The sequence below is a fragment of the Colletotrichum scovillei genome (genome assembly GCF_011075155.1).
Source record: "Colletotrichum scovillei strain TJNH1 chromosome Unknown Contig00011, whole genome shotgun sequence".
In the NCBI taxonomy this organism is placed as follows: domain Eukaryota; kingdom Fungi; phylum Ascomycota; class Sordariomycetes; order Glomerellales; family Glomerellaceae; genus Colletotrichum; species Colletotrichum scovillei.
In genome coordinates, this window is record NW_023336269.1 from 246,968 (window position 1) to 274,397 (window position 27,430).

General features: G+C 52.3%; 9 protein-coding genes across 9 annotated transcripts; 3 read left to right on the top strand and 6 right to left on the bottom strand.

Moving 5' to 3' along the window:
- Window positions 1-890: 890 nt before the first annotated feature.
- On the bottom strand, window positions 891-2,173 carry HER10_EVM0010075 (siroheme synthase). The gene is made up of 3 exons (XM_035479545.1): window positions 2,007-2,173; window positions 1,382-1,863; window positions 891-1,315 (listed from the first exon to the last, which is right to left on the bottom strand). Exons 1-3 carry the CDS (start codon window positions 2,112-2,114, stop codon window positions 1,120-1,122), a joined length of 786 nt encoding a protein of 261 aa, XP_035327204.1. The 5' UTR covers window positions 2,115-2,173; the 3' UTR covers window positions 891-1,119.
- Window positions 2,174-2,593: 420 nt separating this feature from the next.
- On the top strand, window positions 2,594-5,420 carry HER10_EVM0002467 (FYVE zinc finger). The gene is made up of 4 exons (XM_035472176.1): window positions 2,594-3,220; window positions 3,277-3,299; window positions 3,361-4,211; window positions 4,266-5,420. Exons 1-4 carry the CDS (start codon window positions 2,942-2,944, stop codon window positions 5,129-5,131), a joined length of 2,019 nt encoding a protein of 672 aa, XP_035326618.1. The 5' UTR covers window positions 2,594-2,941; the 3' UTR covers window positions 5,132-5,420.
- A 41-nt stretch (window positions 5,421-5,461) lies between these two features.
- Window positions 5,462-9,298, bottom strand: HER10_EVM0011274 (uncharacterized protein). Its single transcript, XM_035480710.1, has 3 exons — window positions 8,164-9,298; window positions 6,363-8,079; window positions 5,462-6,311 (listed from the first exon to the last, which is right to left on the bottom strand). The coding sequence occupies exons 1-3, from the start codon at window positions 8,410-8,412 to the stop codon at window positions 5,707-5,709; spliced, it is 2,571 nt and encodes an 856-aa protein (XP_035327294.1). The 5' UTR covers window positions 8,413-9,298; the 3' UTR covers window positions 5,462-5,706.
- A 774-nt stretch (window positions 9,299-10,072) lies between these two features.
- Window positions 10,073-13,058, bottom strand: HER10_EVM0007347 (acetyltransferase). The gene is made up of 2 exons (XM_035476906.1): window positions 12,886-13,058; window positions 10,073-12,824 (listed from the first exon to the last, which is right to left on the bottom strand). The coding sequence occupies exons 1-2, from the start codon at window positions 12,914-12,916 to the stop codon at window positions 12,304-12,306; spliced, it is 552 nt and encodes a 183-aa protein (XP_035326983.1). The 5' UTR covers window positions 12,917-13,058; the 3' UTR covers window positions 10,073-12,303.
- Window positions 10,368-12,029, top strand: HER10_EVM0005389 (uncharacterized protein; the record flags this gene model as incomplete). Its single annotated transcript, XM_035475010.1, has 1 exon — window positions 10,368-12,029. One exon carries the CDS (start codon window positions 10,368-10,370, stop codon window positions 12,027-12,029), a length of 1,662 nt encoding a protein of 553 aa, XP_035326853.1.
- A 600-nt stretch (window positions 13,059-13,658) lies between the features above and the next one.
- On the top strand, window positions 13,659-15,511 carry HER10_EVM0008045 (D-isomer specific 2-hydroxyacid dehydrogenase). The gene is made up of 4 exons (XM_035477581.1): window positions 13,659-14,537; window positions 14,596-14,648; window positions 14,713-14,794; window positions 14,851-15,511. The coding sequence occupies exons 1-4, from the start codon at window positions 14,185-14,187 to the stop codon at window positions 15,449-15,451; spliced, it is 1,089 nt and encodes a 362-aa protein (XP_035327031.1). The 5' UTR covers window positions 13,659-14,184; the 3' UTR covers window positions 15,452-15,511.
- Window positions 15,512-15,858: 347 nt separating this feature from the next.
- Window positions 15,859-17,546, bottom strand: HER10_EVM0010249 (uncharacterized protein; the record flags this gene model as incomplete). The annotated part of the gene is made up of 6 exons (XM_035479715.1): window positions 15,859-15,982; window positions 16,036-16,973; window positions 17,030-17,089; window positions 17,135-17,280; window positions 17,340-17,380; window positions 17,437-17,546. 6 exons carry the CDS (start codon window positions 17,544-17,546, stop codon window positions 15,859-15,861), a joined length of 1,419 nt encoding a protein of 472 aa, XP_035327220.1.
- A 1,015-nt stretch (window positions 17,547-18,561) lies between these two features.
- Window positions 18,562-19,034, bottom strand: HER10_EVM0008749 (uncharacterized protein; the record flags this gene model as incomplete). Its single annotated transcript, XM_035478259.1, has 3 exons — window positions 18,562-18,720; window positions 18,784-18,859; window positions 18,979-19,034. The coding sequence occupies 3 exons, from the start codon at window positions 19,032-19,034 to the stop codon at window positions 18,562-18,564; spliced, it is 291 nt and encodes a 96-aa protein (XP_035327085.1).
- A 786-nt stretch (window positions 19,035-19,820) lies between these two features.
- HER10_EVM0012447 (pectin lyase) lies at window positions 19,821-21,342 on the bottom strand (the record flags this gene model as incomplete). Its single annotated transcript, XM_035481843.1, has 2 exons — window positions 19,821-20,738; window positions 20,797-21,342. The coding sequence occupies 2 exons, from the start codon at window positions 21,340-21,342 to the stop codon at window positions 19,920-19,922; spliced, it is 1,365 nt and encodes a 454-aa protein (XP_035327396.1). The 3' UTR covers window positions 19,821-19,919.
- Between the last annotated feature and the right edge of the window lie 6,088 nt (window positions 21,343-27,430).

The following is a 27,430-nucleotide window of genomic DNA, read 5'->3' on the forward strand; positions in this document are numbered from 1 at the left end:
CTAACGATGACGCGTTGGTACTGGCTGAGTCTGCGGCTTTATCGATTGACACCAGGTTCGTAGCAATCGCCTAAGTTGAATACGCGTCGGTCAGCGATTTCTCTCGGTATTGTTGATTGTAGGTTTCGCCGAAGCACGCAGATGCTGTGTGTGAGGTAGCTGTGATGCGTAGAAGGTAAGGAAGATGGCCTGCTGAGCTAACGTGGGGCCAATTGGCGATGGCACTCAGGCATGGGCAGATAAAATATTGATGCCTGCAATGATGATAGAGACGAATGTCTGTAGGTAGATGTTCCGAAGTAGAATGAATACACTATGTATAGTAACAGAGGAACCTCGCCTAGGGTCATGGTGTGTAAGGTAGAATTGAAATGCAGATTCTCCGGGCAAGAGGCACAGCGGCGAAAGGTACCCGGAGGCAGGTACCTCACAGAGCACCTGCACGCCGTGCCGATTTTGTGGATCCATCGGCGCCAGCTCCGGAATTTGCGCCCCGGACGGGTTTGGAATGGAAACACCCAGGATGGTCCAATCAAGATCACTTCTCGTAGAGTCTCACAATTGTTCAATTTCGGATTGTACTCAGACTGACTTGAAGGTTACTCACCAAGCTGGACACAAACGAGCCTACTCACGTTCTAAAGTGAGCGGAGGCTACAGTATTCAATACCACCAGGCTAGGCGCTTCCACAGTTAAACGTCTTCATAACAAATTCCAGCATAATGCTTAGGCCAAAATATCGTATGGGCCTTGAGATGAACAATGCATGCTACATTTCGAATTCAACCTCAGCAAATCTTGCTAGACCACATTCGCCAAGTACAACATATCTCCCCAAGCTCTTATTTCAGTCCAAAGGTATGAAGTCAAGATGCAGGCTCGATAACGCGCCTTCTGGTCTTCTGTTCGCATAGTAGTACACTGCTCCAAACCAACGATTCTACGCCAGTCATGCCATATTGCGCCTGGCCCTTTTTTAGTTCCGAAACCCTTTTCATGTCGTGAGATGTCGCCGATGAAGCACTCTAGATAACTCCAATGAAATGACGCCCAATATCGCTCAAACACCCATATCCAGTATGTATGTACACAAGGTATGTACATGTCTTTGGTATGTATCACGCGCCTACGGAAAAACCAAAGGACCCGTCAAACACGTCCATCTTGTTGAAGCCAGGGTTTTCTCTCATGGCCAAGAGATCGTCAATGGTAGGGACCTCGTTTGTCGCATAAAATCTGAGAAGGTTTTCCATGTCCTCGTCGGTGAGATCGCAAATCTCTTCCCAGTCGAACTTGTTGCTGACTTTGATCATCCTGTTGTTCAATGGTGAATATCTCTTATAGTGAGTTAGAACACACCAGACAAGGGTTCAGACGTACCAGCCCATGCGCTTAGGGCTTTCCTCCGAGTTCGGAGCCATTTTGCGCAGCTTCGCTCTGAGAGTACCAATGGCCTCGATGGCGTTGCCGGCATTCTTGGGAAGCGACTTTGCGATATGCCGCCGGATGATGGCAGCCAGTCTGGGGCCCTTGCCATTGGTGCTGACCATGATCTGAAGGGGGCCGTCACGGTGGACACTGCCAAAGTAGAAATCGCATTCCGGTGGTACGTCGGCGATGTTGGCGGGCACTTTGCGTTCCTTGCAAAGCTTCCAGATTACAGTAGAGGCGACCGGGTCGTCAATGGCAACAAGAACCATGGCTGCGCCATCTAGGTCGGAGGGTTCGAAGAGACGATCGACGTGGGTAACTTGGGCTTGTTCAACACGGTGGGCTACTTCGGGATTGAGGCCAGAGGCGGGGCAGACAACGGTGACATTGGCATCGGCATCGAGGCAGTTGAGAATCCGACCTGCGGCAACCTATTCCAGGCAGACAATCAGCATTCAACAATATGATCCGACAGCAATGGAATGGCACGAGGGAAGAGTCATTTCTGGTGCAAGAGAGAGCTCTAGCTACGCCGCGGAGATGCAGCAGCAGTAGGCTGTGCAACATAACATACCTCGCCTCCTCCAACAACCAGAACCTTCTTTCCCTTGATCTGCCATGCCAGAATCAGGCTCCCGCCGCCCTTGACTTCGGGGAACTTCTTCGTTGATTTGGCGGCCATATTGTACAAGTGTGTGCGTGGTGAAGGTGGTGGTTTATGGGACGAGATTTGACTCTTTGGTGCTCGATGACGAAGGCAACTTTTTGGGCAGCATTTTTGGAGAGATGCAGCTGCCAGGTCGGGGGCGATAAGGCGCAAAGGCCGTCGATAAGGCTGGCGTCCCCACACCGAGGGACGCAATGGCGGTCTGCACGATAGATGTATACCTCGTCCAGAGCTCACCATGTGTGTTGATAGAAGTACCTCTGTATCAGTCGGCACACAGCTGCCCCGCCTTCCCCCTGTCTGTGGGCCCTGGTCAGCGCGTGTGTCCACTAGCGCAGCCTTTAGCGCATGTCTCTAGCGTCCCGGTCTCCAAATCCCGCCGAATGCGTTGCTCCCCAACCCCTGTCGTCCTCCTCCTACCGCCCTGCCATTGCCTGCCATTGCCTCTCCCGCCCGCCGTCCGCCTGCCGTCCGCCCACCGCTTGCTGCTGATTCTCTCCAATCCCTGGCAGGGAAGAGGCCTGACGGGCTGCGCGGGAACCTGCAACTTGGAACTGCAACTGGAACTGGAACCAACCTGCCCTCCGCTAAGGTGCCCGTGAGCTGAGGTGACGGCGCCGTCACCCGTGAAGACGAACCACCGCCACGAACCACTTGCACTTGCACTTGCGACCTGCGTCTGTCATCTGCCATCTGCCATCTACACCATCAAAACCCCCCCGCCCTTCCGACACGCTCAAATCCCGATCCCGCCGAGACGACCCGAGCAAACGAACATCGACGTCCCCTCCTTTCCACCTCCGATTCATGGTCTCGTAGCTATCGTCCTCCCGTCTTCCACGATGTCCGGCCGCAAGCTGGGAGGCGGCCGCATCTTGGGCAGCGGCAAAGGCCTCGCCCCTCCCACGCCTCCCGCCATCAACGGCCACCAACGCACACCTAGCCCCTTTGCTCCCTCAGAAAGCACTCTGTCGCTCAACTCCTCCTCGGCCTCGCCTCCAGTCTCGAGCCCTTTACCCGACTTTGCCCAAGATCTTGGTTCCAACATTAGTGTTGGAGGCCCCTCTCGAGCTGCTACTTCCAGTTCCAAACTAGTCTGCCCAATATGTGAAGAGGAAATGGTCCGTTCAACCATGTGTCGTGTATGAGAGAGAAGCTTGCTAACAGCGAACCACAGTTGACCCTGCTTCAACTCAACAGGTGAATTTGGCTTTGCGTCCTTTGCGACAATGAACTCTAGTCTCTGACCCTCCCTCCTCAGACACATCGACGATAACCACCAAGAACTTCCCGAAGTCGAACAAGATGAGGTCCGCACCTGGTTCGACAAGCAGGTGCTCAAGGCCAAACGGTTCCAACCACTTTCTATAATCAACCAAAAATTGCGAGGTCTCGATGTCTTCGAATCCAACGAGTCCCTGCCCATTGCCCCGCCTACGACTGCGAAGCTCATTGAGGGACCGATAGATCCGGACGAGCTCATTACACGATCGCATTGGCAACGACAAACGAGCAACGACCGATGCACCGACCCAACGTGCGGAAAAGGCCTTGGAGCTGTCAATGGAAGCATCAACTGTAGGAATTGCGGCAGGTTATTCTGTGAGGAGCACACCATGTACCAGATGAAGCTGTCGAGGTCTGCCCACCACGACCCCGTGCGGGGATACTGGGTCCGAGTCTGCGAGACGTGTTACAAGTCGAGAGATGGCTACAACGACCACAACGGTGTCCTGATTGACCACACCTCGACATTTGCGGAGATGCGACGGAAGAGGGTGGAGAGGCAGAATCTCGAAGTGGCTAGGCTGGAAAAGCGTTTGACCAAGCTGACGCAATTGCTTGCGAATGCGCCCGAAGGTGTCACGACAAATGGAGGAAGTCTGCTGTCACCTGTCGCCGCCCTCGCGGGTCAGAAGAACCAGAGGAAACTGATTGAGCAGTCGGTCGTTACTTGGGAAGATGACGCCTCCGTCACGCAATGTCCATATTGCCAACAAGAGTTTGGATCTTGGACGTTTAGAAGGCACCACTGCCGGATATGTGGCAGGGTGGTCTGCGCCGATCCACTTACAGGCTGCTCGAGTGAAGTGGGCTTGAGCATTGCCAGTCGTGAGTCTCAATCCACAACATCATTATCACGCGTAGCACGCCTAACAGTCTCAGCTACGAGCCCTGCGACGGAGAAGCCCCCGACGGCGGCACAGCCTGGCCAACTCAGCATCGACGTTCGCATGTGCCGCGAATGCAATCACACAATCTTTGCGAAGCGTGACTTTGCGTCAACCATCTCCCACAAGCCAGCTGACCAGCGAGCATACGAGACATTGCGCCAGTTCGAACGCGGTATTCGCCAGCTTATGCCCATCTTCCAACGAACATTACTCGCTCTCCAGCCAGAGGGGGACGATGGGGTCGAATCATCAAAACCACCTCCCACACATGCCCAGATTCAGGAGGCTTCAAAGATCAGGAAACGTCTTACCGATGCATTTACCAAATACGATACGGCCGCCCGTCGACTCCGCGATATGAAAACTACCTCCAAGACACAGCTTCGCCTACAGCAAGCCGTCTACGCCGCCGCCTCTACATTCCTACATACCCATATGTTGACCCTGAAGTCGGTACCTCAAATCCTACGCTCTCGTTCATCACAGGCTTCTCGCCTCCGAGCCCTGCAGTCTGGCAACGTGAATGGGTCCTCGTCGTCCCTACACCTCTCGCCCCTCCGTAACCAAGAGCTCGCCGAATCCGAAACAGCAAGCCAGGCAAGCGAGACCAGCACAGCCGTATCAGCGCTCGAGACGGAAGAGAAGGAGGCTCGTGAGCGTTTGGTGGTCCTGGAGGAGCAGCGCTTCATGGTACAGCAAATGGTGGACTCTGCTCGGGATGCGAGACGGTTTGAGGAGGTTAGTGCGCTTACGCGCAATGTGGAGGAACTGGACAGGGAGATTGAGAGGGCCAAGAAGTTGGTGGGTGGTGTTGAGGAACGATGGGAGGGCCTTTATGCGTCTGGCCTGGCGAGGTGAGAAATCTCACGAAAATGACAAAGCAGGGAAGAAAGGAAAGAGGGGATGAAGGTTTAGCGATTCAGTGTTTTCATGTTCAGAATTTCACAGCAGCATTGCAAGGCGTTTTGGGGAGGGAACAAACAAAGTCGAGAAGCTTGGTACCACCACCACCCCTGGGATATTTCATAGGTGGGCAAAGCATTCATAAGATAGCCTAGGCATGAATGAGGACGCTTTGGGATACCTCAACAAGTCTGAAGATCGAAAAGACTTGTAATTGTTGAAAGCCTCGTCTTGTATGATGAAGACGAATAAATAATATCATGATATTCTGAGCTGAGCCTCGCGCGCGCATCTCCTGATTTGCCTCCCTCACTCCCCTCAAACGCCATCGAGTAAAATAAAACCAGGCAAAAGACCACCGCTCCTCTCTTCGAACATATGAATACTTGCCAAAACGGTCGGATTGGCGTGAGTAAAAAAAGGATGCTTCTCCAACATAGGGGTATGACAATATCCACACAAAATAGCTCTTTCTCCTGAGAGCACTTCTTCTTTCTCCCTCGAGACGCGACACCACCAACTATGGTATGTTAGTGCACCACACCCTCGACGCCGCCGAGGAACCGCCTCACACGCTCCACTTCCAACTCGCCCTTTTCACTCTCCACCGCCCTCAACAGACCATCAACGACAGCATCGACCTGGTCCTCGGGCTCCCCCGTACACATGGCCACCACGCGCCGGTACTTGACCTCGAGGTCCTTGCTCCTCCCCTTGAGCGCGCCCGCCATCTTGCGCGTGACGTCTCGTCTCGCTGACACGGCGCTTAACCTCGCCTTGAGGGTCGCCGCCGAGGGCAAAAGGCCGCCCTCGCCATTCGTGCCGGCCGTCTCGAGCGCCGCGCTGAGTTCCGTCTCCCATGACGATGAGAGGGCATTCGTTCGTCCCGCCCGGTTCTGATCCTGCGTGAGGCGCACTTGTTCTTCCTCGCGAGCGTGGCTCAGGTTTGAGACTTTTTGCCGCGCGAGTTGCTGTTTGCGTAGAGTTGCCTGCATGGCCTCGAGGTTTCTCTTGGCCTCACCTAGTTGGGCTGATGTTGTGCGGAGGGTGGTGTGGAGAGACTCGATGACGGCCTGTTTTGACTTCACTTCGCTTTGGAAAGTCGAGCTTGCTTCGGTAAGGAGATGTGTAATCGCTGATGGAATGTCAGTTTGGTGATGTGGTAAAAGGGGAACACTAGACTTACATGAAATAATATCATCACTGCTTTCCTTTGTCGGTTCACTGCTGACGAGTCCGTTCTTCTCGACATCTCCGTTTGTTGCGTTGCCATTGGCTCCGTTGATGATCTTGGAAGCTTCATCTGCAGGTTCACCCCCAATGCCAAAGTCTACGGGCCGCAGACCAGCGCGGTTGGCAATTTCGCCATCAGCGCCGACCTCTAGCAGTTGTGAGATGATGCTTCGGTTGCCTATCCGTGCTGCGATGTTCAAGGCCGTGTCGCCGGCATGATCTTGGGCATTGACAATCTCCGACATGAAGCGAGCGATACCCATTTTGGGCTGTGATGATGGCTGGGATTGTGAGCTGGCTGGCGCACTCTCTCCCTTGCCGTTGGCAGCGAGTTGTCCGTTAGGATTGCTGCCTTGCCGCACGACCCATTCCAGGAGACTTTCTAGGTAATACCGGCTTGCTGCATTTCTGCCCTTAACAGCGCTCGTCATAGCAATATGGTGCAGAACGGTCCGTCCCTTGCTGTCGCGAACCTCGATAGTGCTTCCGAGAACATCGAGGAGATCGGGGAACTGTCCCAGGTCCATAGAGTTCGTCACAACACATGCCCTAACCAGAGCGGTCTCTCCAGAGGCATTGACTCGAAAAGGACTGGCTCCTGCTGCAATGAGTGCCCGCAAGAGAGACATGCGTGATAATGTAGCCGCCCAGTGTAGGGCAGTGTGACTTTGCTGGTCGATAGGCATGTCCAGCTCAATGGGGGCTAATGTTCGCAGCATCTCATGCTTTGACTGATCCGAGGTTGCTGAGTCCATGAAAAGGCTCATGAGCATGCTACGCTTCGCTTCCGCATCGGGAGACATTTCGAATGGTAGAGGGCTCAGAGGGCTGTGGCCGTCGTGTGGCGGAGCGTTAGCTTGAGAGTAGATGAAAGATTCGTTGGGTTCTGTGGGCGATCCGGGAAACTGGTTCTGGTACATCTCCATAGAGTTGTTGTTATATCCAAAGCTGTCTTGCGGCGTCATGGTTACCCGCTGTCGCTTCCTAGGCGGCTCTGGGCCATCAAACTGCTGACTTGTTTGTTGGGTCGAATAGGCCGAGTCGTTCTGGTTACCGTAGTCGGAAGCGAAGCTTTGCTGTGAGTTGCCCGGGAAGTCATCGCCATTCTGCATAGAGCTCTGGCGGCTGAAGCTGGGCGCCTTGGTCGGTCCGTTACGGCTTCTCGGGCCGGGTGAGTCGAATCGCGCCTTGCTGATAGCAGCGACAGCGTGCGACGCAGTGGTTGAAATATTCTTAAAAAAGGTGCCGTTGAGACCGGCCATGGCGTTCGTCCTTGCCTCGTTCCCGGCATTGTACATTCGTTTCCTCTGCGCAGCCATGGCCTGCTCCTTGGTCGGGGTGTTGAAGTCTCCTCGGCCTGCAACTCCTCCATCCTGACCCATATCGTACGTCAGCAAGGGGCGCAAGACCTCTTCTACGCCGTATTGACGGCAGACTTCGACGCCTCGGTCGAACTTGATCCAGGTGCCCTGATATTTTCCGTATCCTCCCTGGACCTTTTCGTGCTCGCCAGTCTGGATCTCTTTTTCGAGTATCTTTGTGCGCTTTCCCTTGTCGACACCGGCCACCTTGAGGATTTGTGTGGCATTGAGCCAGCTGTCTTGCCGCCTGCGCATAACGGCGACACCATTGACTTCCATCTCGTAGACGTCAACACCGGAATAGACGGCCTAGTTGCGCTTGTCAGTGCGACTGTCCAGTATGGCGAACTGCGACATTGGGGTAGCGCGACCACAAGCAGGGCCGGTACTTACGCTGTAAATCTGCGGGGCCTCATTGGCGAGCCTCGAGTCCCCTCCATAGGCTCGATAGCCGCCCTGAGATTGCTGGCTCATTGTGAAGGACTGTTGGGATGATGGCTGTGATTGCGATGCGGAAGGCATCACTGCTGTGGAAGCGGGATTCCCGCGATTATCGTGGTGTCGGGCGGTGGACAAGGAGGATTTGCGGCGGGAATTGAGGGAGTGGGAGGGTTGGCTAGTTGTGAGGGTGGTCGAAGACATGTGCCAGCGCTAGCACATTGGAAGCGAGCAACCGATGGTAAGGCGATGTGATCGGTAGGCGGAGAGGAGGCGAGAGGGGTTGTAGAGGAACAGAGCTCTAGATAAGTGAGGCGATCAATCGACGTTGAGAAGTATGGCTTGGTCTTGTCGTTGTAGAGGCCGAGAAGATGAAGAGGGTATAGAGTGGATTCGGGGGTTGCGCTGATTCGAAATGCGAAATGCGAAATGCGTGCACCCGCGGCCGTCTTGTTCCCTTTGGTCTTTGGTTGGGGGCTCGTTGTGCGGTGCGTTGCTTTGCGGTGCTTTGCGTTGCGCCACCTTTGACCGGGTGCTTTGTGTGCCTTGTGCTGGGTACCTTACTATACTAGGTATGCGGATGCAGTAGCTATACCATAGGTAGCAGTAACGACGGAAGATGGAAGATCAAAGCAGGGCAGCTGGAGGGACCAGCAGCAGCAGAGTAGAGTCGTGGGTTGTGAGTGGAAGGCTGCAAAGGCGAGGTTTGGGTGGTAGGCGGCTATTCTCCAAGGGAGAGAGAGAGAGAGAGAGAGGTGTCTTTCGGGTTCGAGCCAAGAGCAGAAAGAGGCGGTGGATTTGAGGTTCAGACAGGCGCAAAAAAGTGCCACCAAAGGAAGAAGGATGAGGTTGAGATTGGAGCGTCCAGACAACGGCAGACTGGAGAGCAAGTGGATATCTGACAGAGTTCACAACTGCGAGTATTCGTCGCTTTGGTTGCCGGGTCCGAAAATGAAAAAGGGCCCGCGGCACTGGGCCCGAAATGGGAATTTCAATTAACGGTGTTGGGGACGTGTCTGTTTCGCGAGGGCGTGTCTTGCGATGTGAGCGTGTCGCGCGTCTCAATTTACGCACCTGTGCTGGGAACCTGGAAGTGGTGGAAGGGTGCGGGAGACGGCTGACTCAAGGGCGGGAACTTGGGAAGGGAGGCACAGGGGAGGAGGGGGAGAATTGGTGCTTTCCCATTCGTTAAGCGAGAAGCACAGGCCACCATTCCTCCGTTCAGCGATGTATCACCTATTACCTAAGCTGCGAAGATGGGGTATCTTAGGAACGTATCTTTCTGACTGTGCGCCGGGCTCCAGGATGCGGAAGGTTCCCCCTAGGCCTCTGCTCCCCTTCAACGCGTTCTTGACAGTGGAAGGAAAGGGCGTGACGCGTCTCACTGTGCTGCTTCCCTTCACGGCCACACTTATCAGACCTCTTATCGCGTCTCTGCCACCTCCCCCCGCCCCGAGGGGTCATGGAATGGAACTCAAGCATGATTCTCATGGCAGAAGGAGGGGCAGTCAATACGCTCATGTCAAGTCTCCCACTCATCCAATCACCCGTCACTTCATGAGGCAAGGTACGTACGGAGTACCATACAACATGTGCAATGCTCTCAGTCACGGATAATCAAGTGACAGCTCACCTTCCCTATTGTTCTCATCAGTCTCTGAGTAGGAACTTAATCTTGCACTTGGCGTAGGAAGTACGACAGCGCCTTGGGTTTTGGCTTTTAGACAAAAGTCATGTCACTATTCCTACATCTACTCCGTCTCTTCTCACTCGTCTTTGTGAATTCTCATTTTCAAAGTGAGGGAAGCCGAGCAACAACCGGGTAAAAAGGCCCCACCTCCGGAGCTTGGGCCAGTCGGACTCAGCCCAGCCGAACCAACGAACCAACGGGCAGCAGCGGCGCAAGAGGACGGTGCAGGTCCTGTCAGGGCAGTTTCTCGTAAGGTACGGATAGCTTGATGCTCCCATCCTCTGCATTGTCATCTGCATGCATCCTGCTCGACATCGCACATGCGTCTCTGCCCGACCTGCCAACAACCATGATGAAGAAAAGACCGATCTCGCCCTAACCTCCTCACCCTCCGATTGACCTTTCCTCCCTCTTTCGCCTTCCCGTCCGTCCGTCCTTTGCGACGAGGACCTTCACCGATACTGCCACAATGCAGACTCGAATACCTCTGCCACGGCCAGCGCAGCCGTTGCATGTCTACCGTCACCTGCTGCGCTCTGCCACCTACTTTCCTCCCTCAATACGACCGTTCCTCGACCATCGCATACGGACTGCTTTTCGAGACGAGCGAGACAGAATGGCTGAAAGCGAGCTCAACATTCCCGAATCCCTCAACCCAGCAGAAGCTCGAGAAAGGGAAGAGGACCGGCGAAAAAAGGTCCTTGCCGACGCAAAACACAAGCTTCCTGTGCTCCAGGCTGCCCTTGAAGGCGATCAAGCCCGTCTACGACGTGTCATGTGGCATGCCTTCGGCCGACTTGGCAAATCCCGCCGCGAGCTTATGGCCTCATTTGTCCAAAAGGCGCCGGACCCCAAGGCCGACCCTGCCAAGCTAGAAGAGCTCGCAAAGAAAAAGGAACAGCACAAAAAGATGATGGAAAAGCGCGCCAAAATCCATCCTTGGAACCGCGAATACACCTGGGACGAGCCCACGCCCTGGCTTCGGCAACATCTCAGTCCCATGGAGGAAAATTGGGACCTCCCCAAGCTGGATCGATACCTCAGGGCGCAAAAGAGTCACCAGCGCAACACCACGGGCGCCGCCTTTCCTAGAGGCACAATCGGCGATCTTGATCCAGAGAAAGATGTACCCGAGAAGGACGGCTGGGGCCGTCCAGTCGCATTACGGAGAGTGACGAAACTCACAAGAAAGTTCTGGAAGGCCCAGGCCGACAAAATCATGCCTCCGGTATCGCAAGCAGATTGGGAGTCTTTACAGCAGCTCGCATCTGGAGAGGCGCCTCCTGAGATGTACAGGATGTTGCAACGACGGCCTATCGCCGGCGGCCCCGTCGAAGCGCCTCAAGATGCTATGACCAGCGAGCGGTCTTCGATACTCTCTGACAACGATGGAGACGAATGGGAATCGCGGGAATCGCGGGAACCGTGGGAGTGGCAATCTTCCGCCCACATCCCTGCTCGTGAGACTGAACGATCAACTCAACGAAAGCTCGAATTGCTCACCGGCGAGAAGGACCTTGGGCCATATTCGCAAGCACGTCGCCTCCGTCTTGAACACAATGAGAAGACGGATCGACTTCAAATTGAGAATGTCAAACGCAGCGCCTTCTCCAAGCGTGCTGTGCGGCGCGAATATCTCAAGATGTGGCAGGCAACCTCATACATGAAGGGGGCCGAAAGCAAAGCGGCAAGGCCTGTGTGGGGTCGTGTGGAACTAGAACTGCCCGTGGTCACTGCGACGCATCATCATTTCTTCGAAGGCGTCGATGCTCAAGGCCGCGTACCGAAGCCAGAGCGACACGAGTCTACAACGACGAGCAGCACTATGCCTGAGGATGAGAAAGCTCAGTCTAGAAGTGCAGAGCAAGTCAGTTCTGGTGGTGGAGCCGGTGCGACTGGCGAGCCTCGGTCTAAGTCGCCTGATCCCGACAAGCCCAGAACACCTGGAGACATTGAAGCAAGATCCCGTGACTTGAAGCATTCCAAGCCATCCAGACCTCCACGTCAAGTCGACAGCACGGCAGGTAGCTTTGGAAACTTCAAGTTCTCCAAGTCTAGAGATCATAGGCAGCGAGACACAAAAAACACCAATTCGAGTGACTCGAGGCGAGCATCTTTGACATCAACATAGGCGGACAAAGTCCTTGGTACGATAGACGTCACACCGCCTCTAACATATCCATCAATCCAAAGACGCCCTGGGAGGCTAGAACGACGACAGAATCAAGAGTCCGAATACCACAATGGCCGGATCATCCTAACAAGAGGTAAATGAATACCACAGATAGTGAGGCAGAGCATCTCAGAAAGGTGTCCTCTGGAGCAGCTGCGTTGCTGATCTTACACTTTAACGATGTATTATATGATTGTAACTATATCTTTTCTTTCGGTAGAGTCTGACTCTCTCACGAATCAAGCAAGCCAGCCAGCTTCGGCAAGGCGTCGCCATCGACGCGCATGCCAACCCAGTCGTTCATGGCCTTTGCGCCAATGGACTCGTAAAACTTGATACTCGGCTCATTCCACTTCAAGACGGACCACTCGAGCCGCCCGCCCTCCATGGCGACGACTTCCTTGGCCAGCTCGACGAGCAATCGCCTGCCGTAGCCCTTCTTGCGCTCCGACAGACGCACGTAGAGGTCCTCGAGGTAGACGCCCGGCTTGGCGCGCCAGGTGCTGTAGTTGTAAAAGTAGAGGGCCATGCCGACGCCCTCGCCGGCCTCGTTGAAGAGGAGGAGGCACCGCGCGGGCTTGGACGGTGATGTGGGCTCCGTTTGGGGTTTGCCTGGCGTGTAGGTCGTCGTCTGGGGCGACGAGGGCGCAAAGGCGATAGTGGCGCCGAGGGTCTCTTCTGTCGCGAGGACGCTGTCGAGCTCGTGCTCGTAGTCTGCGAGCTCTTTGATGAGGCTTAGGATGGTGGGGATATCTGGTGGGGTGTTAGTCCTTGGTCTCGTCTGCCCCGTCGTTCTGGGGATGGAGTGCCTTACCCTCCCGGCGGGCGTGTCGGACAGATGCCATCTTCAGGTGTACAAGATGGTTGCTATTGTAATTCTATGATGACCAAGACTACGATATGAAAGACTAGCAGAGCCTCAAATATCGTGATTGAGAGGCAGTATTTGTATCTCTACTATATTCTAAGATGTACTCATAAGATGTTGAGGAACGATCGTCAAGGGCGCGCCTCATGTCATGTGGTGGGGAAGCTTGTATGCAAGTCCCCCTCAGTTGTCCCGGCAGAATCGAGTCGTGGTTTTCACCGCCTGCTTGAATGTTTCATATAGCCTCTCATGGTCGTACTCATTGGGCTACACGAAGAGGAAGCCATTATGAGTCTTTATGAGTATCTATAACATCTCATTTGATCGATAAAGTGTCCTAAATGAAATCGCCAAGAGCATGGTTTGTGATTGTGGAGTTGAGCAGCCAAATCAGTCTTATCGTGAATTACAAAGCATCAACGTTTCATTCCGAAGACCCCGGTCGAATGACTTATAACACTGTCATAAGTCAAATCATTGATGCAGGTACTGCTAGATGAATGTGAGTTTTCCTCTCGTTCAAAACTCAATGGCGTCTTTAACCTCTTAAAATGCATAGGTCCGGCGTTTGGAACGGGAGTTGAGAGTGATGTCCGGCGGGAGAATAGACTCCAACACCATACCTCCCGCCCGTCGCCGACACCGGTCCGGGACGGATTGATAAGTTGATGCTAATACACCCAATGCCGCTTCACAATTGGACCAGGACTGTCCTTATCCTTGCCCAGTGATGATGACATGGACAATGTTCCCGCACGCCATTGACCGAGCCGTCTGAACCCCCAAGAGCGTCCTCTCACCCCACAGAGGTCTACAGTGAGAGTAGTAAGAATTAAGGTCCTCGGCTTGGTTCATTGGTGTCCCCCCACCCCGGCCATCGGTCGCATCGGCGGCTTTCCGACCTGCCTGTTGCGCAATTCGACCCTGCGATGCGCAAACCAGCTCCCCGCACCCCGACGAATCCCATAAAGATGCCGATGGTGGGATTGAAAATGCGACGGTTGGAGCTTTGAGAAGCTTGGCCTGCTTTGCTTTGCGATCATCAGCTGAAACGAAACCAAACCCCTCCCAATCCCGTCGGAGCTTCTCAGATTCTCAAACTCACACAAACGGCTTTCATCTCATCCCGAGTTTACCTCAGCTTTTGCTTTATAAGCTATAAAACCAAGCTTATCGCCCAACCTCTTCTCTCACTCCTGAGATTCTCCCACTGAGGCGTCCCTCATAAAACAACCCACCACACCAATGATCATGCTCCTCCCGCCACCGAACAAGACCCTCAAGGGCCACAAGCTGCTTGTTCTCTCGCAGTTCCCGCTGCCGCAGGAATGGCTGGACAGGGTGCGCGCCGAGTTCCCCGACCTGAAGGTGGTGCATCACGAGCTAGGCTGGGCCGACAGGAAACCGAAAGACAGCTTCAACCATGACGAGTGGAAGGACGTGACGATCCTGCTGACTGGCAGCGCCCTGCCCGCCATTGAGGACGCGCCCAAGTTGCATTACGTCCAGCTCCAAAGCGCCGGCGCCAACCACATTCTCAAGGACCCGTTATTCAAGGATACGGATGTGAGCTTTTGCACGGCGAATGGTGTCCATGGGTGAGCTTTGTCTTTCAGATTTCTAGACATGAGCTTCATACTGACGTGAAGACTCTAGACCTCAGATTTCTGAATGGATTATAACGACATTCCTCTCGTTCCAGCATCAACGTAAGAGATACTTCATCGCAATCATAGATATTCCCGGCATCACTCATCTAACTTCAACGCCCAGTTCCTAAATACATCGACAACTACCGCTCCGGCCACTGGCAACGCGGCAACGATTTCGTAGAAGACGCAGTCGGCCGCACAATGTAAGCCCCTCACTCATACCCAAACCCCCCAGGGCCCATTTCTAACAAATCCACAGAGGCATCCTCGGCTACGGCAGCATCGGCAGACAAACCGCCCGCGTCGCTACCGCCCTCGGCTTCAAAGTCCACGCCTACACCCTCCACCCGCGCCCGACCCCCGAATCCAAGCGCGACGACTCCTACACGCCCCCCGGTCTCGGCGATCCAGAGGGCAAGTTCCCCTCCAAATGGTTCTCGGGCGCCTCCAAGGCCGACCTGCACGCCTTTTTGGGCTCCGGGCTCGATTTGCTGGTCGTCGCCACGCCGTTGACGGATAAGACGAGTCACTTGCTCTCAGCTGAGGAGTTTGGCATCCTGGCGGAGAAGAAGACGTTCATTTCAAATATCGCGCGTGGTCCGATTATCAATACGGATGATCTGATTACGGCGCTGGAGGAGGGGACGATTCGTGGCGCGGCGCTGGATGTTACGGATCCGGAGCCGTTGCCTGATGGCCACCCGCTTTGGAAGGCGAAGAATCTGTTGATTACGCCGCATATTAGCGGGTTGTCTACGAGTTACGGGGACAGGGTTTTGGGGATTTTGGAGTTGAATTTGAAGAGGTTGAGTGAGGGGAAGAAGCTGGCTAATCTTGTGAACAAGAGGGAGGGATATTAGGTCGCTTGTGAGAGGACGGGTTGCGGTAGAGGACTGTAATCTGCGATGAATTGATGAAAGCTAGAAGATATCACAAATTGACTTTGTTTTCAGGTCATGAGGCAGTATGCATGTTTAATGTGCAAGCTATCGATGTGGCCTCGTATCATTACCACCATCGTCCAAAGTCCTTTTCTCGCTCAGATTTCATGCCACATTAGGAAAAGGCGTCTAATTTGCTTTACTTGATTCGAAATGTTAATGTTATGCAACTATGGACATGAAGGGATCATTCTCATACAGGAATGCCATGAAGACGTCACTGTCGTTGCCACCTTCGTCGACGAGTACCAGCTTCCCATAAAGTACAACCTGCTAGTGATTAACTTCGTCTGCTCCTTTTCTTTGAGCTCATCATGACCGCACAATCAGACTGCCGCAACTACAGGCGTAGGCACCTTCTGTTCAGGCGTCTGGTAGGTCGTTGATGGCTGCTCGTCACCGGAAACCTCAGTACCATCACTGTTCTGAGCTTTGCGTATCCTCTTCTCCCTAGCACAAAGTTAGCTTTTGGCCTTCAACTGCTCATGATCAAGCGCGCTTACCCATGAGAACCTAGCAAAATCCTCACAACCTGCGTCATGATGACCAACAGCACAACCATGACGGCTGAGTACACATAGCCCTTGGGAAATCTTGGGGCTTCGACAGTTGGGTACACAAACAGCGGGATCCACGCGTTTGTGGATGTGGCGATGGCCGTCATGAGGATCAATGTCAAAGCCCGCTCCTCGATGTTGTGTTTGAGAATGATGTTGGCCCATCCGTACAGCACCGAGGAGACCGCCACCGCAGAGTACGTGGTGCTAAACGCATACCACTTTGCGGCTTCCGGCACGTTCCAGATCGCCAATATGACCAGTCCCGAAAAATTGACCGCTGACGCCAGAGTGATCGCAGCTGGTCGCCCAATCCACAGATCTGCGCTAAAATTGATGAACAGCACGAAGAAGATTCCCAGCCCGGGGCTGAGCGCGGCCAGGTTGTTCATCTGAGCGGTACTGTATCTGCCGAGACTCTTGATCCACAGCAAGAAGGCAGCGCTATTTGCACTAGTGTTGAAGAAGAGTATATCCCAGATGATCAAGACGTAAAACCGCCAGTTCGTAAAGACTCGTTTCAAAAGATTCAAGGAGAAGGGTGTGCTCTTGACTGATGCGCCGGCCTTTTCCAGACGCGAGCGTGCCAGCTCGAGTTCGGACTCCTTCATTAGTAGCTTGTTTGGCTTCGCAGGCGTTCCGGGCCAGACAAAGTATCCGATTACCGCGAGAGGTAGTGTGATGATTGCGTTGATGATGAAGAGCCAGCGCCAGCCGGCTAGGCCGTGGGTTCCGTCGAGGTATGTCACTGCTGCGGCTTGCAGTAAGGATGCTGTCAGGGTGCCCAGGGTCAAGCCGATGTAGAATATGCCGCCTCTTCGACCGATTTCGTCGCTTCGATACCATGAACCAAGAACGAAGTGGACGCCCGGGAAGTAAGAGGCCTATGTAATCTGTCAGCCTCCAGCCGAGACGGATGGGGTAGAGGAGAAGAACTCACTTCGAAGATGGCCACCATGAACCGATATGCCATGATTTCCGCGTAGCTCTGGGCGCGATACTGTAGCAGAGTAAACAGTCCCCAACCCAGATCTAGGGTCGGAACAAGCACATGCATCGGAACTCTTGGAAACAGGTAGATAAACGGCAAGAGACCGACTACGTTGCCCACCACAAAGATGGTCTGGAACTGGACAAGTTCATTGCCGTGGAAGCCGAGCTCATCGGCCATTCCAGAAACGTACGCATTGTCTATGTTGTTGTTAGCGGCAATTGGAACCCTTCAGAATTCGTCTTGAAGGATTCCCTACTGATGTTGATCTGGTCGATGTACTTGACCCAATAGATGATGCTGCGGATGTATTGTCAGTCTTGTCAAAAATAGCATGCAGAAAGATCGGGACATACAAAGCATAGGGCACGATGAGGAAGTCAAGTTTGAGGATCAACTTTCTTTCTTCAGGGCTGTCAGTCGGTGCGAACCAATGGTACCAACGGCGAATCGACGGAGTTGACATGGCGTATGTGAATGACGTCGTACTTGGACTTGCAACAGTCGCGGACGAAACTTCAGATTCCAAGACATCATCATCTTCTTTGGAAATCGATATTTATTATGGTGAACTTCGACGAAACCTCGGATAGTGCCTTGTTGAAGTCGTCAACGCCGGATCGGAGCACATCACCGGCAGGCGTGGGTCGGGCTTTCCCCGACAACGATCCAGACTCCCACACCCATGGCGAGAGGTTCGGCAATAGAACAGATGTAGTTATTTTCCCGATACCTTATCTCGACTTGACATCCATAAACCGTGGTTGGCTGGTGGTCTTTCCTCTGCATATCGTCTATACGTCTTACCGGGGGTGTTGAGAATGATGCCATCCCGTGGAACATTGCGCAAGCGGGTATGCGGCAGTTGTCATTTTTTTTCCGCGCAGAAACGTAACTCCTGGTTAGAAGAGACTCTACAGTGAGTTTAAGGCCTCGCATTCTGCAACCTAGGTCCCGAATATCTGCCCACTGTACCCATGCCAAGCTTATTGTGGATTACCAGTTGCCTTCCGGACCAAATACGGCCCATCCGGACACCTCTTTAAGTTTGGGTAGGGTTTACTAAGTACTTTGCTGTGGCCCAAAGAGGAAATAAGCAAGGTTGCAGAGGTTCACTTAAAGGCCAAGGGTAGCGCATCTTGGTAAGGATCTCTGAAGCTTATTATTAACTGCAAAACGCCCGGCCTCACATACCTGCTGTATGATTACTCTTGAAACGAACTCACAGAGACGAAAGATAGCACGACCCGGCAACGACAGGATTATAGGAGTCGCAGTTCTGGCAGTGAAGAGACAAGTGGCATGCGGAACACAAACTCAAGAGCTCCAAAAAGGCCCACAAACGCAGCTGCTGTTGTATGAGATATGACCCATTGATTCACGGAAACCTGGCAGCAGGTATAATGTAAGTTATCTAGTCTGAACTATAACTTTACACCAGAAAGCTCAAGCATAAGGTCGAGCTAGACTATAAAAGCCCCCTAGTCGCTACCATTGGCACCAGCAGCAATGCAGGCGTTAGAGAAGCCATTGCCGTCCATTTGCTTCCCGGGAGAGTTGCAGACACGGTGACCATCATCATCACCGAGCGTGCAGTCGGAGCAGAAGCCAGGGCAGACCTTGTTGGTCGCAGCATCGTTCTAATCCAGCATCAGTTTCTTTGTCTTTGTGCATCAAATCTTGAGATGGAAGTAAGAACTTACGGGAAAGGGGAAGATGAACTGTCCGCTGCCGGAGGCAGTGATGCAGTGAAGCTGAGTGTGATGCTTGGCAGTGACACTAATGAGTGGTTTGTTAGCCACAAAGTTCTAGAAACTACATGTCATGTGCCTCATCGTGATAATAAGTGCAGAAGGAAAGAGAGTACGGATAGGCAAAAGAGAATGGGCCTAGCCTACCCGGTCGCGGTAGCGAGGATGAAAGTCATCATGGCGGTAACGGTAGAGAACTGCATTTTGAGAACGAAGTAGGTAGTTTGATTGGAAAAGAGTTTGTTGAAGTGAGTGAGTGGTTGTTGAAGCGACTGTTTGACTGTTTGATCGAATTGTGAGTTGATAGAAGAAGTGTCGAAGAGAGGAATCTGTAGATCTTAAGTAGCCATTGCTTGACATGTCAGTAAGTCATCGCCGTAAGGTTGGACATAGTTGAAGCAATCGCCGGATTCAACCAGATCGGGTCTCCAGTGGAATCCGTTACTGCCGCAAGGCTGAGATGTGCGATGATCCTGTTCACGACTCAAGAGGATGGTGAACTGGAGACAAGGCGTGGCCTGAGCCACGGTAGGGAGCGAATGCGAGAGCGAAAGTGGGAACAAGAGGCAGCGAAACCCACGATTCGACGAAGAATTCTGCCGTTGCTTTACATCGCCCACAATTGAAGCTTTTGTCCGCGGAAATCGGAACCTGAAAAGCTTTGGTAATTTGGCCATGCTAACTGTTCATCTCATAGTTAACTACGGATATTGCCCGCCGCCGCGTACCTATCTCACCTTACCCAGCCCACTTAGTCAGGCAGAGGTCGAGGCATATGAGCTAGTTGTACTGGCTGAAGCTCTCAGGATCCATCATCCATGCACATGTAGTGGTTTCAGTTCAGATCGAATTAGGAAAGAATTCGCCTGTAGGATCGTTACTTGATGCAAAACGCTAATATTTCTTTATGGCCCCAGGCCGAAATGGTATTTACAGAGGAAAAATATACATGCATGGATCCGATGAATCCGAAATGATATTACAATGGGGGTGGTTATTGCCACATGATGCCGTTACCCGTGATCATGTGCACACCTACTCCCTTTCTCGCTTTTAGGGCTGTATCTGGCTGACTTTCTTCCATCAACTTAGACGCACTGAGAATACCAGTCGTTGACAAGCTGGCACTTGCCGGAGGCGCAGGTAGTGGCCCCGGAGTAGCCCTGTCCGCCGCACTGGCCGTAGAGGGCAACAGATCCAGAGGTCGCAGCCTGGGAGGCCTTGGGCGCAGCAGAGGTAGACGCAACAGGAGCGGACGAGGGAGTAGCCTCGACGGAATCGGCGGTCTCGGCAGCAGTCTCAGTTGTAGCATCGGAGGAAGATGAGGAAGAGCTGAGCTTGCCAATGCCGGCGTTGCTGGGGACACTGGCCTTGATCGCGCTACCAGCTGCGGCGCTGGCAATGGTGAGACCATCAAAGTCGCTGAAGAACGAAGTGTCGGTGTACTTGAACGCGTCGGTGGTGTCCTCGAAGACGTTGACTTCACAGGCTCTGCCCAGGGCAGTCTTGCACTCGGCAGCGGTGGTCGCATCAGGAGCGGTGAAGAGCTTGCCCTGGTAGTCGGAAACGAGCTGCTTGACGTTGATGAAGGCGTTACCCTCAAAGATACCACGAGCGGTGGCCTCACCACCCTCAATGGCGTGTCCCTTGGTGTCCTCCCAGACGTTGTTCACGGCGTGAAGCAGGGTGGAACCGCTCAGAGCGGGACCACGGCCGGCAGTCATGTACACGTAGTTGTTCTTCATGGTGATCTGATCGTCCTTGCCAACCATCTCGAAAGTCCAGTAGTGGTATCCATCGCAGCCGGTGGAGTAGGTCGAGTTTCCGTTGATGAAGTTGTTGGACAGGGTGATGCGCTTGCTAGCAGTGAAGCCGAACACGTAGTGCTGGCGGCCGGGACGGGTAGTCTTGATTCAAGTCAGCTTTGAATTACAAATACTTAGATTATGGCAGAAGTCTACTTACCGTGACGTGGTCGACCCAGACAAGGTCAGCGCCGGCGAAAGACAGAGCATCACCGCCCCAGACGTACTTGTGGTTCAGATCGGTAATCTCAATGTTTTGGATAATGACGTTGCTGCCCTGCATCCTCAAGCCCTTGCCCTTGATGACACCCTTGTTACCGACACCGATGATAGTCTTGTTAGACCCAACATCGATAGGCGTACGGGCGGCCTTGTACCAAGTGCCCGTCTCCTTAGTAGAGCTGCCGCAGTCGTCCTGGATGATTCTCTGGCAAGCGGAGCCGGTGCCCCAGCTGGCGCATGCCGTGCCGGTCTCCGTGCCCTCGGACTCGGTAAAATCATACTCTTGAGAAAGAGCAATGACACGGGGCTCGTCGTCGGTGAGGTACTTTGTCAGCTCATCGATGTCCTTGGGCGTGACGGCGGCAAGGCTTCCACCGCCGGTAACTCCGGCCGCGAAGCCCTCTGCCTTTCCGCTCACGGTCTGAGCGGAAGTCAAATTGGCAACGGCCGCCAAGACCGCCAAGATGGCTGAAGCCGACTTCATTGTGTCCGGAAGAAACGCGGAATCCGCGGAGGTTTTGGAACACGGAAAGTTTTTATAAAGACTGAGAAGAAAGGAATGTACGTAATAGTGAGTTCCAGAACTCAACGAATGGACAGACTCGAACAAGACAACTCGAGACAAGAAAAGTTAAAGAGAGACTTGAGGATGACCCAACAGCAAGAGAGAATGGATTGAGAAAAACTGAACCTCATCGAACCTATGGAAGAAGGCAGCCTCTGATAAAGCATCGATGGTAGCCATTTCTCATACGCGAATACGGCAAAGCTCGTCGGCTCACCAAGAGGAGTCTTTCTACCTGGAACAGACTACGCCTGTCACTTTAATTTAACTGACAGATCGAATAGGTGTAAGGCGCTCCCTGAGGCCCTTTTGATTGGTTAGTTAGAGTCTTGCTGCGGTGCGTGCGCCCTACGCGCCCCCCTGAATGGGACACAAAGTCTGCTCGATTGAGAGTAGTGACGTCTCCTCCACGGCCCCATATGCCAAAAGTAAGCAAATATCTACGGAACCTTCCAACTGTGTTCTACTTGGGCAAGTCGTTTGTGATGCCTGCGAATGAACCCGCCCGGATTTTCTCCGGCGCGGAAACTTTCTTCGACCAAAGGTAGCTCACAGCCGTCAAGTCCATCAAAGCAGGTTTCACATCGCATTTATCCGAGCAGGTGCAGGAACTGAGAAATTGGCTGATGCCGTAATACCGATTCAAAAGGATATTCCTCTGTGAGAGCACACTGAGGGTTGAGCCTTAAAGGGGCCGACAACAAGAGCCACTAAACTGGAGTTTTGACAGGGGCCACTCTCGCATTCGCGTTTCTTCGTGATAGAGGAGCTTCTGTCTTGCCAGTAGCCAACGCGTCGTCTTCGTCGATGGCTGAGAAGGCGGGCTGGACGTATAAAAATCGCCTTTTCGAGAATTCCTCTTGTTCGATTTCTTGTGTGCCCAGCTGTCTGATGGAATATAATTTCCGATGCTTTGCAGCCATCGTACTACTCTTATTCACTCGGAGAGTGTACCCCGCTTGCCCCAGACTCGGTGGGCCTCGCACAAACACCATTTAGCGGTCTCAAGTTACATTTAAGTTAAGACGGATAGTAATACAGCATGTCCTAGTCTTTTCCATACTGGGCGATGAATCAGACATCTTATAGGGAATACAGCGAGATCAAATTTCGAGCGGGCCCCCCAAAAAGAAGCAAGGAGTAGCGTAAGCAGACGAGGAGACGGGATGTGTCCAAATACATTGCAGAACGTTCTTGCACTGTACTCATAGACAGCGTGGTCAGAGCCATTGTCCGCGCTGGAATCTACTAGAGGATGCAACTTCCAAATCAAGTTAGGAGCTTTGTGACAATTGCTGGATAACTGCATATTGCGTACATCAGCCTGGTAGCACAAACACGCAAGCAGCGCGTGTTGATGAGGTCGAGCACTACTTACTTTTGCCGTCCTTAATCCTAATCACTCTTGGAGGGTCTTGGCATGAGCATTGAAGCGGATCTGCGACCGTGTGGCATTGAAGCTGTCGAGAGGCTTATTGTAACAGGTATCTTGATCATTTTCAGCCACGTCGTAATTTAGAGCTTTACATGTAGACTTGAACTTACGTTTAAACGATCAAAACTCAGCAAGTGGATAGAAACATCATTGGCTCTTTTCTGATTGAGATGTTGTTGCTGAACTTTGCCCTTATAAGATGAAAACACCATTCGTCCACGGCTTCATATCTCATTACCAAGTCACTTTTGTGGATTGAAGCTATATGTAGGCAATTACCAGTCATTTATTTCGATATCTGAAGGCTGTTTCTGCCAAAAACGTTCAATTCAAAGTCCTTTTTTCCCGTATAATTCTGATGGTGGTTTCACTTCGACAGATTACTTCGAAGAATCTCATCGGGGGTAACTTTTGCTTTTGCGTCGACTTGGTTGGACACCGTACCATGCGATTCGAGACGTTTAGTTTCGGCCCGGCCTAGAGATGATGCGGATCCATCATCCACGTGTTGCTGGGTGTACGGTACGGGAACTGCCGGGGCTGGAAGCACGAACACCATGTGGGATACCGGCGGGCAGTCCCTAGCGCCGGCCGTCATGCGGCACCATCTCTTGTGATCCCAAACGCTTTCTGTACAGTAGGTATCACCGCCTTTTTTTTTTTTTTTTTTTTTTCTTTCTTTCTTTTTATATAATGCTAGTGGCTTACCAAGTTTTGACTTGGGAGTCAACTCAGGGGTTGACTCTGCGTACACTTTTCCTCTCCTAGATGCCAAGTATAATCAGACTCGAAAGTCGCAGAAACCCCATCTTCCCATCTTCCCTTTCAAACGGTGCAGCGGTCCCTGTCTTTCAGCTAAGGTAGTTTCCTATATTGGGAAGCCTGTGAGACAATCGTGTTCTTGAACTCGCTCCTTTCACCTTTCCAGCAAAGAAGTGAGGAGTTGTGATAAAGGGCACAGAACAGAGCACACAGCACAAGGTAGCAGGGGCTGCATATCACAGTTTCTTGATATATTATAAATTGCAGCGTACTCCGGAAGCTTGCTTCTTGCGACTCCTTTTATTCTCAAATGTAGCTCTCACTGTGGTATCCCATCCAGCAGCTCTCTGCGCACAATAAGAACAGACCCGCTCCTAGCGAATCATTTCCAGCCTCCGAAAACTACGTGCTATCACTTCATCGCAGCAGTCGCCCCCAGCTCATTATCAAGCAGCCCTTTATGGCCTTTCTGAGACATGGTAAGTAGGTGACTATAAGATGCCGGATCAACCCATTCATAGCGGTAAAATAGGATGCGGCTTGCCGGTCTTGGGAGGTGGCGGTCCGAATATGCCGTTCTGGGTACCCATCTGATCGGGCAATCCTCACCCAGGCGTTTCGAATATGTGGATCAGCCCCAAATCTCTAATGCTCTTCTCCTAAGTCTCAGTATCATATGCATAGTCTCAGGCTCAAATAAAATGCAAATCATACAGTGATGGCCGTCCTTTGTGTCCGTCATGAGCATCACGTCCATCCATCCATGTATTTAGCCTTATTACCCGAAGTCTCAGTCCCTAAACTAGAAAGAGACTCACCCGGGGAAATCATGGTTGTGTATGTCATGCTCAAAACAATGCACGGAAATATGGAGATTCAAGCGAGGTTTGTTGCGCTGAAAGTCGCGCTGTCTCTTCAGATGAACTAACCCCAGCAACATGCCCCATAAGCTGACTTGATATCAACGTTGGCGCTTCCTTGTGCCGGGCTTTCTTCTCTCCGCCTGACGGGTAATGTCAATGAAGATGTTGACTCGATTCATCTCTCGAATAAGCACACCTCTAGTTCCACTCTGAACCACCCACTTGATCCAAGTCTCGGCATACCAAGTTGGGCTAAGCTGCTTTGTTACAATGATAGGACAAATCATTCGCTCTCCTAAAGTACACGGAAAGAAACACCGTCGGTTTCTGACTAATAGTAGGCACCCTGTAAGTGAAAAGTGTCATCTTATACTTACCGTATTGAATCAATACAGGTCCCACTTCCGATAGCAAGTCTTGCTGATACCCATCCTAGCTAGCTATGTGCAGTCGAGAAATGGAACATACTATACTTACCAATGACGCAATCCATGTGCAGATTTGCTTTTACTTCAGAATTCACCACGTCTATCCTCTTCTTCTTCCCAAATCTCAATTTTGGGTGGAATGGTTTCGCTACTTAGCACCCTATCCGCATGCATTGCAACTCGATGCACCCCATGCATTTGTCTCTTCTCAACACAGGATCGCAAGCCTGCAGCTTGCTACAGTAGGCAAGAGAATAAAGCCGGCGTAGGTCATAGGACCACTACTCGTTAAGTGTCCAATGGACTCTCGAAAGGGGCGGGACTGCATGCAGAGTGGAGTTCCAGACCGCATCGCTGCAGGATTCAAGACTCAAAGGCCGGCCATCCAGATGCATATCCTGTTGGCCAGTCCTCATTCTCCAATCGAGAGATCATGACAGATTGAGACTCCCTATCGTTAGTAGTTCATCGTCACGCCATGATTTGACCAGGGATGTTGAGAATTTGGGCCGATGTTGCTGGAGCCCAGTCCGATCTTGCTGGAGAATTACACACCAAGGCCCAGCCTTGTCATCACACCCTCCAAATTGTTAACGGAAATGGCTTAGCACACTGCTTCCTTGTATTCCAGCCTGTCTTAGAGAGATCCAAGGCTCCAAAGACGTCTTCATAAGCAGGCAATACCTGCTAGATTGGGAAAATCCAAGCAGGCCTCCGCGAGCCTTGTGAATAGTTCACCTCCACTTCCAAAAAAGAAAAGGGATTGCAATCGATATTTATCATTATATTTCCCATGTACCCAACATAATCAGATGGAATGACTTCGAGCAACTTTGTGATTCTCAAGATAGCCAATACTGCAAACCTCCTATTGATCTTCCGCATCGGCATCATCAATCATCAAGTATGGTGACTGAGCCCCCATAACCACTTCCGCCCCTTGCAGTCCTTCCTTTCGTGGCGTTCGCCGGCCCCCCCTTACCATCGCCCCCGCGGCCTTGGCCCCTGACATCCCCTCCTAATCCATCACCACCCACCACTCCAGACGCCGAGCCTGTGCCGCCGCCACCAATCCCGCCGTCAGCCTGTCCAGCAGTGGCGGAACCGCCTTCACCCGCGCCACCTGCAGCGGCTGACTTTTCGGTGTTATACACAACACGTATGGTATCTTTTGGTTTTATCTGCAGGTCGCGGAGCTTGTCGTTAGGGGCAATGAGCTCTTTCTTACCGTGCCAGAGCTTTACTTCGCCAGGGAGTTGATACTTGGTTACAACCCAGCCCCTGAACCCTTGAAGCATTTCGTCAGCATCTCTGGCGGCGTCGAACTTCTGCTCCTTTGCTTTATCTAATTTTCATGATCAGTAATGCGATCGTCAACCAAATTAATTGAGATGCGTACCAGCCAAGCCTTCAATTGCGCACTTGAACTCAATCTTTTCTTGACTCATGTTGCAATAAACCGGTATTATGAATGCAATGATTGCAGGTGATCTTGTTTGCACGTTTGAAATATGACAAGTAAAGTTTAGATCAATGGTGTCTTTACATTGATGTGGTAATTCTGTGGATATGTGCCGGTTTTTATAGATGAATGGATGATCAACAACAAAGACCTCCAGTCTGAATGAAGTCCGGTTGTCCGCGCGCCTTAAACGATCCAAAATAGGTTCTAGGCCTCTCAAAAACAGCCAAGACCGGATGAGAAGGCGTCCATGATCACGAGGCCATGTGAGAACACCCTCTTCTTGCTCAGCTGCGTCACACACAGTTATATTACGAGGGTCTCCTTCAAGCACCATGTCAATAAATGAATGCAGGCTCAGCATTCCGGCTAATGTCGTGATACGCTTTCCATTGCGACACAGGCAGCCTTTACACATGTGAAGTTCTTATCTATCAAGACGTGTACTGCGGAGAACCTAGCCAACATCAGCAAGTGACACTCGCAGAATTGAAGCCCGGCGTTAGCATCATGTGGATCAAAACGACTCATATTACCAGCAAGATTCACGACATTGGTGTAATTCTGATGTCATGGTGAACTTGAAAGTGTTTGACTGCCTCGACCTGCGAGCCAACCCTTGCAGTTCGAGAGCTTGCCATCGGCGACCAGAGTGGACGACCACCAAAAAGTGACTGGAGAGCATATCGCTGACGAAAGGTCCAATCCTTGTTGACAGATGTTGGCTGCGATACCTAGCTATTTAGGTACATGTGGCTTCCACGAGGGAAACCTGGGTTCGATCACCACCTAGGTAGTGAGAGATAACGCAAAATCAGACAGTAGCTCAAAGTGCGCAACCCACAGTATAAGATCCGGGTATTTCCAAAGACGAAGAAGAGGGATCTACACGTATTTGCCATGCGTGTCGCGTGATACCCAACTTCCTAATCCATCTGCTACTCTGCATGGAACTTGCATCAAGCCATGCAATGTCTATCAGGCCGCCGCTCACCGAAATTCGTTTCCTGGCTCTAAGTGGCTGCCACATCAAAATGCGCACCATTTTATGTCACCT